A 13,080-nucleotide genomic window follows, 5' to 3' on the forward strand; every position below is an offset into this window, starting at 1 on the left:
ATATTATATTATTAGACATCGTCCATCTAACAGCTCTGAAGATCAATAAAGTAGTAGAGACTTAATTTAAGAAAATTTTTGTAGTACAAGAGGCTGTATGAATTTTTGTGTGTTTAAATTAATGGAGGTAGGTTAGGTGATAATGGTATTTGTCTAAGTGTTCTTTAGTCTAGGAAAGATATGGCATTAGCTACCATTGTAATGTGTGACTACTATCTAAAATAAGCTTATTTGAAGGTTGCTGTTGCCTGGCAGTTGTATTTATTCTCTGTATAGTTTAGACTACATTTCACTGAAGGTATGAAGAAAGTACCCTTGCCTGCTATCTTAATATGAGTAGTTTTCAGTATTTTCTCCTAAAATTTCACGTTGTCCCAACTAGTTTGGCGTAAGGACCATTTGTTGATGTATTTTTCTTTTAAGATTCTCTCGTGTTTATTAGCTAATTTAAAGTATGTGAATGAGAGTCCTAGATGGCTTTAATTAACTTGGCACATACTGAAAAAAAAATAGTTCAGAAAATGCTTCTTCTCCCATGGGAGCAGGTAGTTACACCACATATTAATCTGTAGCAGTTAGCTCTGACTGTACTAAGACATAAAAGTCTCTGGGAAGGAACTACTCTAAGCTGATCACTTCCTTTAAGTAACATGTCTTTCAATACAGAAATTAGTACTTGTTTACTTCAGGCTTGAGGAAGAATTTTACCATCCTGGTGTGGTAGATATATTTTAAAATGCAAGATATAAAGGGTGTGGGGAAAAAAAAGAGCAAACTATCCTGGAACCAAATTTTAGTCAATGGCATAAATTCCATCAAGTTTCAGCAGAGATGAAATTTCTGAGTTTGTTCCTTATTGTACATTGCTTATCAAGAGTTGTATAAATACCTGTGTATATTGTTTTGTTTCTGTCCCTCCTTGGAGCTCCTCAACTTAGCCTCCACTCTCTGGATTTTGTTGAGGTTGCTTCAAGGATTTGTTCACTTCCTTGTCCAGGGAACATTGCCCAAGTCCTGATTTGGAAGTTGGTGAAATTACATGCCTGGAAAAAAGATGGAGATTTTGAAACGCCTGTGTTTTACTGCACTGTGTATTTAAAGTGTTAGCAGGCAAAGTAAAGGAAAAGTAAATAGACTTTAAACAAGACATTAGATTGCTTAGGTTGGAAGATTTCAGTGCATAAGGAGCAATAGGTTTCTGATGGATTTTGATGTATGTTTGAGGGATTAAAGCCAGCAAGTATTCCTCAGCCATTGCCACCTATTTCCTCATGACCTACATCCTTGCTTTTTTCCCTCTGTTCCCATGTGATGCCCTCAGCTTTCTCGTGTGCCCTCTGCTGTTCGTGCTTGGCTTTCTTGAACAAGGACCTGCACATTGTTTGGCTGGTTTGCAGCTGCAGTTTGGCAGGGCTGGGGAATCCCAGCCCTTCCCCAAAGGACTGAACCCTCCTCACCTTGGCACCAACACTGCTGTTTTTATAAAATTTTTGTATTGCATTTGAGACTTCTGCCCTACAGACTTGTCTGAAATAGACTGGTGGAGTGCAAAAGCATTTAGGGAAACTAGGAAAAGCAAAAAGAGCTCAAAGCCAACTTAATGGAACAGTCAGACCAGAAGGTTATTTAAAACAGTTTGAAAAAGCCACAGTCTAATCTGAAGAAAGTAATGCTAGCATACTTTCAAAATCTTAAAAGGAAGTGAATTGTGATTAAAGACTTACTCTCCTGTCAGCTCTGTGTTTGTATATATTCTGTCAAATATTTGTCCTTGCCATATATAACATTTTCAGTGCAAAATAAGGATTTGAGTTGTAAATAATGATTACAGATTTGGTGTAACTACTTGTTTTGTAAAGGACTTGGCTTACTTAAAACCCTTTAAAGGTATCTTTAAATAGAATTTTAAGTTATAACATTCTGACTGCTTAGTACATTTAATCTATCTCTTTGGTACCTCTGGAGAAATCTATCTGTTGAACAGTTATGTAATTCCTCTAAACCTAATACGTATGGGAGACACCAAAAGTGATGCTTTGCATCATGGTTTTGCTGGATGTATTGGTCCAACAGCAGGAGCTATCAGAGAGAGACATTGATTAGTTAGATGCAATTAAACATTCTTTACATGATTCCTTCTTAGTTTGTTGTCCAGAAGAGATCTTAGCACCTCAGTGGCCATATCAGCTTTTATTAAATGTGACTAAAACATTAAAAAGCATCAACTTGTATGTTTGCTTGCTAAAATTCAAGACTCAAATGTCAAATTATTTCTGGTACTGTTTACATTGTAAGTAGTTACGTTTTAGGATAAACCCTGATGCAATGTTTGCACCAAGACATTAGGTAAAAGTGCATCCATTTGATTTGGAAGTGAATAATTTCAAAAGCTGAAGTAATGACAGTGGTGTTAGTCTACTGTATGTTCCAATTGAACCATATTCCTGAGGAGGGGAAGTATTTTTGCAAAGCCTTCTCACTCTTTCCTTTAGAAATGGGGGAAGGAAAACTGTGTTTTAACTTGCTGATTATTTTGATATAAATCTTAAACTCCTGAAATTTTTATTTGATTTTATTTTGCACCACTCCGTGGTGATTGTGACAAAGTGATAATAGATGGCTTGGAGAGCTGTCAGAGATGTTTTCCTTGCTCAGACCTTTAGCCATAACTGGCAGGGTTGTGCATATCCTGCTTTACAGTACCATGGATCATAGAATGGCTTAGGTTGGAACAGACCTTAAAGACCACCTTGTTCCAACCCCTTGCTATGGGCAGGGACACCTTCCACTAGACCAGGTTGCTCAGAGCTCCATCCAGGCTGGCCTCAAACACTTCCAGAGATGGGACATAGTTTAAATAGATGAGGGAGTAAGGATTTCTGTCATAGCATAGATTATCTCAGTGGAACAGATCTCAGGAGATAAATTCTCCTGGGGAACAAGGCTAGCTCATAAAAGTAGGTGAGAGTTCAAAGACATATGGGTGGAAGGGGAATGGTTTTCCTTTTTGGGGTGTTTCTTTGTATTCCAGACTTTATGGCTCTTCTGTTGCTGATTGCTTGTTTGAGATTGAATTTTAGTGTAAGGTTTCAGGTATTCATTCAACAATTGAAGACTTTCTAGAAAACTTTACAGCGAATCTATTTTTGGGGAGAAGCAGTTTTCTGCAATCAAGTACAATACTTCTACTGTGTTGAGCAGCTTAAAATTCCATTTATTTGCTGTGCAATTACATTAGATTCTCACAAACACTGATAAACAGTGTTTATTGCATTTGCTTTGTTAGATTTTTCTCTTTGGTTAATTAAATTCCAAAAATAAAATACTGTGTTCTGTAGTACACTTAGATACATTCCTAAGTTGCCTCTGTAATATTGAATTGCCTAATTATTTAAGAAGATATACCTGGAATAGATTATGAAAATTTTCTTCATGTAGGAGGAATAGCTCCTAAGGACTTCTTGAGGTTTTTGGTATACATACAAAATTAGTTAAAGGCTTCTTCTACAAGATGCTGTTGACATGTGATCTGTGACTTGCAGTTCTGTTACTCATCCAAGTTGGCAAATGGAATTGGGATAAAGATTAGATCTTGAAGTGACTGGGTAGAGAGGCTGCCTCCCAGATCCCTTAATCATCATGTACTTCAGGATACTAGTAATACTTGCAGTACTGGTTCATCTGTCAGTGCATGTATGCTTACAATATATGTATGAAAAACTGAGTCGATTCAACACTGAGAAACAGTAAAAACATCAGCCACTGTGTTGCATGATACCTATTCGTAGTTCATAATCAATGTGATTTAAACCAACACAGGGAAATTCTCAATTTATAAATGGCAAGCATTTTATGGTCTTTTCCCTCCATGTGTAAGTTTAAATGTCAATATATTATAGCATTTAACGTGATTTTCCAGTTCTCATTGTCTCACAGTTTGACTTCTAAGACTGTCTGCACACTGTTGTTTTATACCAGGTATCTGGTAACATTAGGATAGGAGTGGTTTTTATTTTTAGCTGTGTTGCATACACAATCAAACATGGCAAAGGATAAAGTAAGTAGCTTAAAATGGCTGGGTTTTTTATGAATAGCTTAATATGTATATTTTACTGATACCTTTCCCTGTCCTCCACCTTTCCCTTTTTAGATGTGTGGTCAGCAGGCTGTGTATTGGCTGAACTGTTACTAGGACAACCGATCTTTCCAGGTGACAGTGGTGTGGATCAGTTGGTGGAAATAATCAAGGTATGGAATCTTAAGTGTTGTTTTGACTGCATTATTCCTTGGGAATCAGTATGAAAACATCCACTGTTATAAACTGGTGAGCATACATATCTTCTGACATGATTGTACGGTTTTTGCATGTAAACAGTGTTTGAAAACACTTCTGCTATTTTGAGAACCTGATGATCTATACTTTCTCTTCTTGCAGTAATGCATAATGATATATACTGGGGCTTTTTCCGTCATAAAGGATTGCACTCCAGTGTGCTTGAAAAAAGTGCTTGCATACTGGGACAATATTTATTAATGTATGATTTTCATTCTTTAGGAGTCTTTTTTTCCTTTGTTGCACACAATTTATACTTGACTTTGAAAACAGTGTTGTTAAATTCCTTATGCCAGATTCTTCACATATGTAGTTGCCTTCTCTTCTTCCTTCCTCCTAGCTCTTTTAAAATTAAAGGTGGGAAAAGGCACTTGTTTTTGTAGATACAGAATCAGGACATGTAGGACAAAGGTACCTTTCACCTGAAGAGTCTTGTTTTTAAAGGTAAAATAACTAATGTGTCAAAATATGTAACACTTATATATCACTTATGTCCAAGCACATCTTGATTAATTTCATTTGGAAAGCAGTGAATATTCTGAAGTTCTCAAATTGGAGGCATGGAAGAATAGTTTATAGACAGGTGTCTGACTTCCCAGCACCCTTGTCTACCTTTTTCAACTTCTGCAGTGAAGGAAACAAGATTTCCAGAGAGAACAGTATAATTTTCCTCTGAATATATACTATGCACATAATAAGGTGGCATTATGACAGAGGATAAGATGTGTACGCATACTGTTCAGCTTTTTTGATTTCATCACCGTGAGGGCACTAGTAAGAGAATTTCCTCCTTGATTTTGCTACTTCCTTGATGCATAAATATTTGTGTGGCATGCATGTGAAAAGCCCCTCAAAACCCAAATTTGTAGGTGGAGAGCTTCCTACTTGTCTGTGTCATTGACTAGAACAGCTGCCGGTGTCTTTGTCCCTGTCCTAGCAGAGTGTATGACATGAACCAACATTGACTGGTCATTCTCCTGCCTGAAGGACATGGGCTGAGGCTCAGGGGTGTCCTGTGACATTTCTAGACTGTCACCCCATCTCTTCCAGGTTTTGACCACATAAACCTGGCTTCTGTTACAGTGAGTTTGTCTGTCCTGCTGGACATCCTTCAGTCAGCAGCTTGCCTCTGGAGACTCCATGTCTTGCACATACTCCTCCTGTGACTTTCTTGATGTTGTCTTATTGCATTTCTGCCCAGTGTATTTCAAACTCAGTTTATCCAAGTTGGGTCAGTTTGCTTAGGAAACACAAAAAAAACTAGAGTTGCTTTCAGATGTAGGGCTGATGATGGTACAAGTGACAATATTTTTAACCTTTGAGAAATGTCTTGGAGTGGTGTCCTGCTCTTTTGCTGCACTGCTTTTGTGACATGTGAAGGGGTCCACGTCAGATGAGCAGACCTCCTCAGGATTTTGTGTGATAATGCATGGTATTTGCTTTTGGACATTTCTGAAAAGTCCTTGTTTGTTTTTTAATGAATGTCTAAAATCCTGATAAACTAAAGCTAATCAAAGAATCAGCAAGATTGAAAAAGACCTCTGAGATCAAGTCCAACCAATGACCCAACTCTGCCATGTCAACTATACCATGGTGCTAAATGACACATCCAGTCTCTCCTTAAACCCTTCCAGGGACAGTGACTTCACTACCTCCCTGGGCAGTCCTTTTCAATATCTAATCACCCTTTCTGTGAAGAAATGCCTTCTGATGTCCAGACTAAACTGTCCCTGCTGTCCACAAGAAGAGCCCAACCTCCACCTGAATTTTTGTAAATAGAACTTTATATCATGGTGACTGTCCATGGCTTGATCAGAAATCTGAGTGTAGAGAGACCTTATTGGCAAAACTGTAGTTCTCTGCCCTACCATTGCTTTGATTCCACAATGTGAAAGCAAAATAACGAGGAGATAGATGGTCTCTTATTATTGACATGCTTGGCAAGCAGAAATTTGTTGGTTGGTTGAAAGTTTGCTAAGAAGCTGTTAACATCAGTTCTGCACTCCTGAAGAAAACATCAATGAGCCAGTAATTTCATAGCACATATATTCTCCAATTGTGACACTTTTGTTTGCACTTCAGTTGTATTGAAGCAGAGGAGTACTTCAATAAAATTGCTGAAGTAAAATTTCAGTAAAATTGTACCTCTGTGGTGGTAAATTTCTTGACTAACTCATAGTAGTGACGATATATAGTACTGGCAAACTGATGATATTTCTCAAGGCAACTGAAGGAGTACCCAGTGTAAAAGGTATGTCAGTAAATTACAGATTGAAATGATGATACTCACCCTCACAGAAACAAACTTCTGACAAATTTCTTTAAATATAGAAATGGGGATATTTAGTGACCATTCACGCCTGTGTCATGCTGGGATTTTCTCATCTTCTATTACATATGTAGTCCACTACAGACAGAAGTGAAGTGAAACAAAATGTACTGAGGCAGTATGTTTTAGGAAAATCTGGGGGAAAAATACTGTAAATCTTACAGCAGTAATCACAAAAAAGGATGTTCACTGAAACTTGAAGAAAGTGTAATGTAAAATGTGAGCCTGAATGGGTGGGTACTGTTTTCTTCTGACAGTATTTGTTACCAATGCAGCATATATTCTGAAGGCAAGACTGGAAGAGAAGCTGAGTGCAAACTGGAGAAATGGGTTGCTTTTCAGTGCCCTTGTCCCCCTAATCTTCTGTTGTGAAGCTTTTACAAAACTATTCAGAAAAGCCCTAGCAGAAGGTGAAGGTGGGAATACAGAGAAAAGTTATAATTGAGACTGTTGTGTTCAAGATCAACAGCTGTGAGAAATTGTCTAGGAATGGGATAGCAAGGTGCTTCCCTTGCAACACTGTATCCATTTACAAGTATTTCTCATGGTGGAAGTAGAGGGAAAAAGTGTGTTTACCTAAAATTTTTCCTCACCTTTTGAAAATGGGGAAAAAGTAGAAAGTGAGGTCAATTTTTTTCCATTCTGTCAGCTGTTGGGAGGTATCTGTCCCATCTACTGTGTATCTTTTAAAAATGACCAATAATCGAATTAAGAAGATGGAAACATTCTGCTCTTAGCACTTCCAGAATGGTGCTTAAAATCAACTCAGATTTGAAAGGATGGTATAAAAGAAGCAACCACATGAGTGAGTTTGTTTCATAGCCTCAGTATGGTTGAGGACATGCAATTCTGCAGCATAAAAATTATCAGAAATGCTAAATCTTGGCACAACGTGTAAAACGTGATGTTGTATAAAGTTTCCTTTAGGGTGGGATTCATTAAAAAAATCTGACAGATGGCATCCACCTCTTCCATTTGCTGCCATAGAAAATGGGTATTTCAAGCCTTCATTGTAACACAGACTTATTTTAATGCTAGCTGGCTGTGGGAGGAGCAGAGCTGTGGGATCTAACAGTTGTAGAATAGCAGTGAGCTTGGTAGAAACTTGCATGTTGGAACCTGGGAGCTGCTGTTTGACTATCTGGGGTCCTGCTTTTCAGATAGCTTCATTGGAACTGTGTGTCTGAAAGTTAGGGGCAGGGAAGGTGGTGTATTTTAAACTTCTAAAAATGGGCTATAGTAAGAAGATACTTGCTCACACGTTTGGAAATACGTCAGACTTTCATCCTTTCTATTTGATTGATTCCACTGCAGGAAGAGGTCAGCTTAGAAGCTTTACTGCTGGTTCTTATCAATTCAAGATGACTGAATCACAGTTACACTTGAGGAGGTTTTTTTGAGCCAAGATAAACTTTTCAGTTTTCTCTTCAATTGCTTACTCAGCTACGATTATTCAGAGTTTATTTCACAACACAGCAAGTGAATGCTACACCTGGCTGTGAAGGTTTTTGCATTAGACTGGATAATGACTTCAAAATGCCATCACATTAAATTAGTTCTCCTTTCTCATGCAGTTCTTGATGACATCCTCTCTTTAGCTGTGTTCATGGTGATATATCAGTTGGCAGAGTTTGCCCTTCCTGCAGGCCATATGCTCAACATCCTCAGTCCCTTGCTGCATCACAAGCATTTTTGGCTTTTGACAGATTTTGAGACACTTTCAATAGGCTTAATGTAGTTTCATTTCAAGCAGTCTTTCAAGATCTTCTCCATATAATTGCACCTGGAGTTTTTCCAGACCTACTGTGTATTTGCAAACTGCTCTGAAAAACTGTGCCCCTCTAGAACCACAGCATCACATTCAATTGCATCAAAAGACAGTCCTCTTTTAAATTTTTTCCACTTGTTCCTATTTCTTTAAATATGGTCTTTCCGCATGTTCTCAGTCTGACTGGGAAAGAGAGATCTTTGACCACTTTGGTGACAAAATGATATTTGATATAGGGGAGTACTGTCTTGGAGCTCCATCTGAAGAAGTGGTTTAACCCAAGTACACTCTTCTTGAATACTTATGCTATTACAGGAGAGAAATCATGTGCTTTTTCCAAACTTTGATCTTGAATGGTGACTCTTACTTTTTTTTTTTAGCTCTTGCTTGCTATCCCAAATGTTAGGTTGTCCCATCGCGGGGAATATCTCAAGTGGGTAACCAGATATACTCATCAAAATTCATGCCCCTACTGGCTTTCAAGTGACATCTCCTTCAGAAATGTACTCAGTTTCTGAAACAGTCACAGTGGCGGTAGTGTGGATTTCATCAGTGATCCCATAAAGAAATTATGTACAATTAAACACTATGCCTCAGAGCAGTCTTGCAGCCTTGTACCTGATGGATTCTTCCAGCAGCCCAGGAAGGTGGCAGTGTCCACTTCACTATTTAAAATCCACTGTGCAAGTGGGACCCTGCTGAATACAGTTTGAAAGAAGGAGCACTAAGACCAAAAGAGTGATTTTTCTTTGAGATGCGGTCAGGACAGACTCCTTCATTGATCTCCAGTCTCTTGTGCACAGCTTACAGTGCAGCAGTGGTGGATGGGAGGACTGCTCCCTGTGAAAGCTTGGGAGTTTGTTGGCATTCCTGGCCTCACAAGCTCTACAGCATCCCAGAACTGTCAAGGTAAAACTGGCTGGCATATGCTTTCCAAACTTCAAACCTCTTCAAGTACAGTTCCTGCAGACAGTGGTTACTCTTTATTCCTCTTGCAGGAAGTGAATCTCAGAAGGGTAATTGGGTTTGTTTCTAAGATAATAATCTTCTCAAAGTTTATGTTTAGTACCTTCCCCATACTCCTCTCAAAAGCAGGAAAAAAAAAAAGAATCTGTCAAAAGAACGAAGCAGCAATAATTATCTGAGCAGCCCTGGGACATGGGGAGGACAGCATCAGCCAATCTGTCCGGTGTTTTCTTTACCGGAAATATTTTTTCCGTGTGCTGCTATTTAGAGTATGAGATGAATCAACCAACTTGTGAAAACTGCAGGAAAGAAGTGGGGGTTACAGGGTGGGGGTGGTGTTTGCTTTGAGTTTTTTGGTTGCTACTGCACTGTGATTATTCCTTGCACCAAAACTGACATTTCATGGTAATTTAAGAGGAATAATAAAATCTTCTTCTCATAGTTTCCTGGGTAAGGGGGAGCTAGGGGGAAAAATTTATGAAAAAGCAAGTTCAATAGTATCAGGAATCCTATTCATGTGTAACTTCTTGGGCTCTTGACAGTTTTACTGCGCCTAATGCTAAGTATAGACTGCAATTATAATATATGGCTCATGCTCAAATGTCAAGGTACTATTTTGGGCTCAGTTTTTGAAATAAAATAAATCCAGTCAGAGTAGTTAATGGGCAGAGAGGAGCCTTCTCTTCCGGGAGAGTAAGCCATAGGAGAGTATTTCATTTTATTGGATGTGGTCCTGTGCTGATGACCTGCCTGTGTCTGACATGGATTCTGTCCTCAGCCCTAAGGGAAGGCTCCTGGCATTTTCTTCCCTGATGTACCCCCCACATCACAACTTGGCTGTTCCTGTGCCTCACTTAATTCATCACTTCCAGTGCTTGCAGGCAGTATAAAAAGTTGATGGGCAATTATATTCATGTCAGCGATGACAATGGGTTTCTTCCTATTCCTGATGTATAGCTCCTTTCGTGTTATGAATAGAAAAAATATCTATATTTAGTTGGCTTTCATTGTTTGGCAAGAAAGTGTTTTTGAAAGGAAGTGTATATAAAGTGGGTAAGTTTATTTTACTTTCTACCACAGACCTCTTGAAGTATTGTCTCAAGCTGTGTTAACTGCTTGAGATGCTACAGTGTAAGTTTTTTAAATAGCTATTGGCACACCTCTCAAAACTTTCTGAAGAGGGGCAGTCATGTTAGCAGAAGTATTAATTATGCCATCTGGTAAGTCATAAACATCAGACTTTAAGGAATACATTTCCTCATAAACTTGCACAGTTTTCCCAGGGAAGACCACTATACTACTGCAACCATGGCTTTCTAGAGGTTTCTGATTTAAATTATCATGTTCTCCCCTCTCTAGTTCAGTGACTACCAGCTGGAGCTTCTGAACCCTTGGTTCTAACCAAGGTCCCTCTGCTTTAACTGTGATTACATTTTGGCAAATGTTCAGCAGTAACAATGGTTGTCATAAAGGGCCTTTATTCCACTGGGATTTGTTGAAACTCTTGCAGTTTTCCTTTTCCTCTGCTGTTGCAACAGTGTGGGGTTGCTCATAAATGACTCAGCGCGGTTTCGCATAGTGAAGCAGGTGTGGGCAGCAGCTGTCTTGGTACTGAGGTGTAACTGAAGTGTCTTTTGGAGCTGAATAATCCATCTTTTCCTCCTAAAAAAGTTGATTGTAAGAACATAAACTGAAAATCTTTATTCAAGTTCAGGGCTTGTTCCAGGTTCATAAATCCCCCTTCTTGTTTGGTGAGGATGGCATTCTTGTGAGCCTTTCTTTATTGTAGCTTTTCTTTAACTGCAGGAGATACATACCATTACCCTACCTTCATGAACCCTGTTTGTGGAATAAAAATGTTTTGGGGACTTTCATCCATTACAGACTAATATCAAGGAAAAAACTTGACAGAATATACTGTGAAACCTGTTGTGTTCAATTTTTGTTCTAGGAGAATCAGAGCAGTGTCCACTTCTCAGCAGGTGTATTCTTTAGTTAACCTTAGTAGATAATGCTTCTTTATTTTTATTTAAGAGATGATGGTAATGACAATTGGTAACGAAGAGAAAAACTAGTTGACCTGGCATCTTACATGCAGGAAGATGCTTTGTATTTTCACATCGACCTCCCCTTCATTCATTTGAAAGTTGAGTCTTCATTCCAGTTATAGTTGATTCCATCAGACAACTGCATTTTTATTATTATACTACTTACTTTGGTTCTCTTTTTGTTTTTCAAGTGTTAAATAGAAAAAAAACTTTTCTCGAACTTCAACTTTTTCCTTGATAAAATTACTTTCCATAAGATTCCCCAGGAATTAGAATAGTATGTGCCAATTTGCATTGACCTGAATCATTCAGTATTGGACCCTGTATTTCTGTGACTTTTCAAGATTGGTGGGGATTTTACCAGTGTACAGAGTATGTGAAGGGAGGGTTCAAAGAGGGAGCCAGCCTCTTTTTTTTTGGCATCCTATGACAGGACAAGAAGAATGGGCACAAATTGAAACACATGAAATTCAATCTGAATGCAAACCAGCTGTTTCATGGAGTAATTCTGCCAAAAATGAGCACAGTAATTCATGTTTCTTTCTCAAAAGAAGAATTTTGACCAATTTTTGCAGCAGCTTAAGTGATTGCTGTTACCAAGTTTACTTGAAAGTATTCCTAATATACTGAAAATCCGGTATAAATCAGTGAGGTGAAGTTTCAAATCATGTTGCAAACAGAATTGGTATGTTGGGGGGTGAGGAGAGATCCACTGCAGGACCTCTTCAAGATAACCTGTAAAACTGTACCACTACTTGACTTATCACTTTATTTATCCCACTGTTCTAATTTGTCACTTGAATTTGACACAATCTTCAAAACTTCTGTTCTTCCTTCCAAACTACTTCTCTTTTCAGTTTTTGGTTGGATTTTGGGGCATGTTGTTTTGTGGTTGGGGTTTTTTTTCCCCTTAATCCGCTATCAGTACCAATTGGAAGCGCAGTCTGCTTTTACAGTCTCAAGAGAACAGAGTAAATATAAATACACTGTGTAGCTACTAGTACTCACTTTTCCTTTTGTACAGTTATTTTATGTGTTGAAGGCTGCTTGCTATGTAGCTGAAAGGTCAGAGAATTGCTTCTTTTAGCTACCATGACCCCTCTTCAGTACATTCTTTTCTAACCATCTGTGAAACCTGAAGTGCTCTTGCTTAGATGCCTGTGCTTGAGCTTAGGAGTTGCCCTCTACCATCATCTGGAGTTACAGCTGTGCTTTTAGTGAAATGCTTGAATAGACATTGTCTGTGGGTTCTTCCATGAAATTGGCCTTGCTTATCTAATCTGAGTTATCTGGTGCTATAGGTGATCTTTAAATATACTTGCACTGTGTAGGTTCCTGTTCTGAGCAGCCTTGGCAACCAAGCAAGTTTGATATATTTGGGCTAAATTTAAAATAAATCTACTTGCTGCTACTTAGAAAAGCTATTGAAGGAATTTTTTGAGGAGAAAAGGGGTAAAGAAGGTAAAGATGCTTTTAAAAAAGTATTGTTTGTACTAGGGAGGCATGAAAACTTAGCTTTTAGAAAACATGAGAGCCATAGACAGTGCCCATCATTTTTCAGAAAGTTAATTTAAGAAATCAAAAAAACTTCCAAGGTTCTAAAAATCACTTTTATCCCAAAATCAGATGAAAATAA

The 13,080-nt window shown here is 38.3% G+C and overlaps 1 protein-coding gene across 2 annotated transcripts in view; it reads left to right on the plus strand.

The window, feature by feature from the left end:
• The window catches only part of GSK3B (glycogen synthase kinase 3 beta), a 150,128-nt gene that overhangs the window by 103,600 nt on the left and 33,448 nt on the right, over positions 1-13,080 (plus strand). For both annotated transcript variants that reach the window (XM_071433279.1, XM_071433280.1), the window contains exon 7: positions 4,151-4,248. In XM_071433279.1, the coding sequence (XP_071289380.1) occupies positions 4,151-4,248 (98 nt within the window). The remainder of the gene's footprint in view (positions 1-4,150; positions 4,249-13,080) is intronic.

Source organism: Agelaius tricolor, unplaced genomic scaffold, assembly GCF_023055355.1.
Source record: "Agelaius tricolor isolate 1412-34295 unplaced genomic scaffold, bAgeTri1.0.p SCAF_9, whole genome shotgun sequence".
NCBI lineage: Eukaryota > Metazoa > Chordata > Aves > Passeriformes > Icteridae > Agelaius > Agelaius tricolor.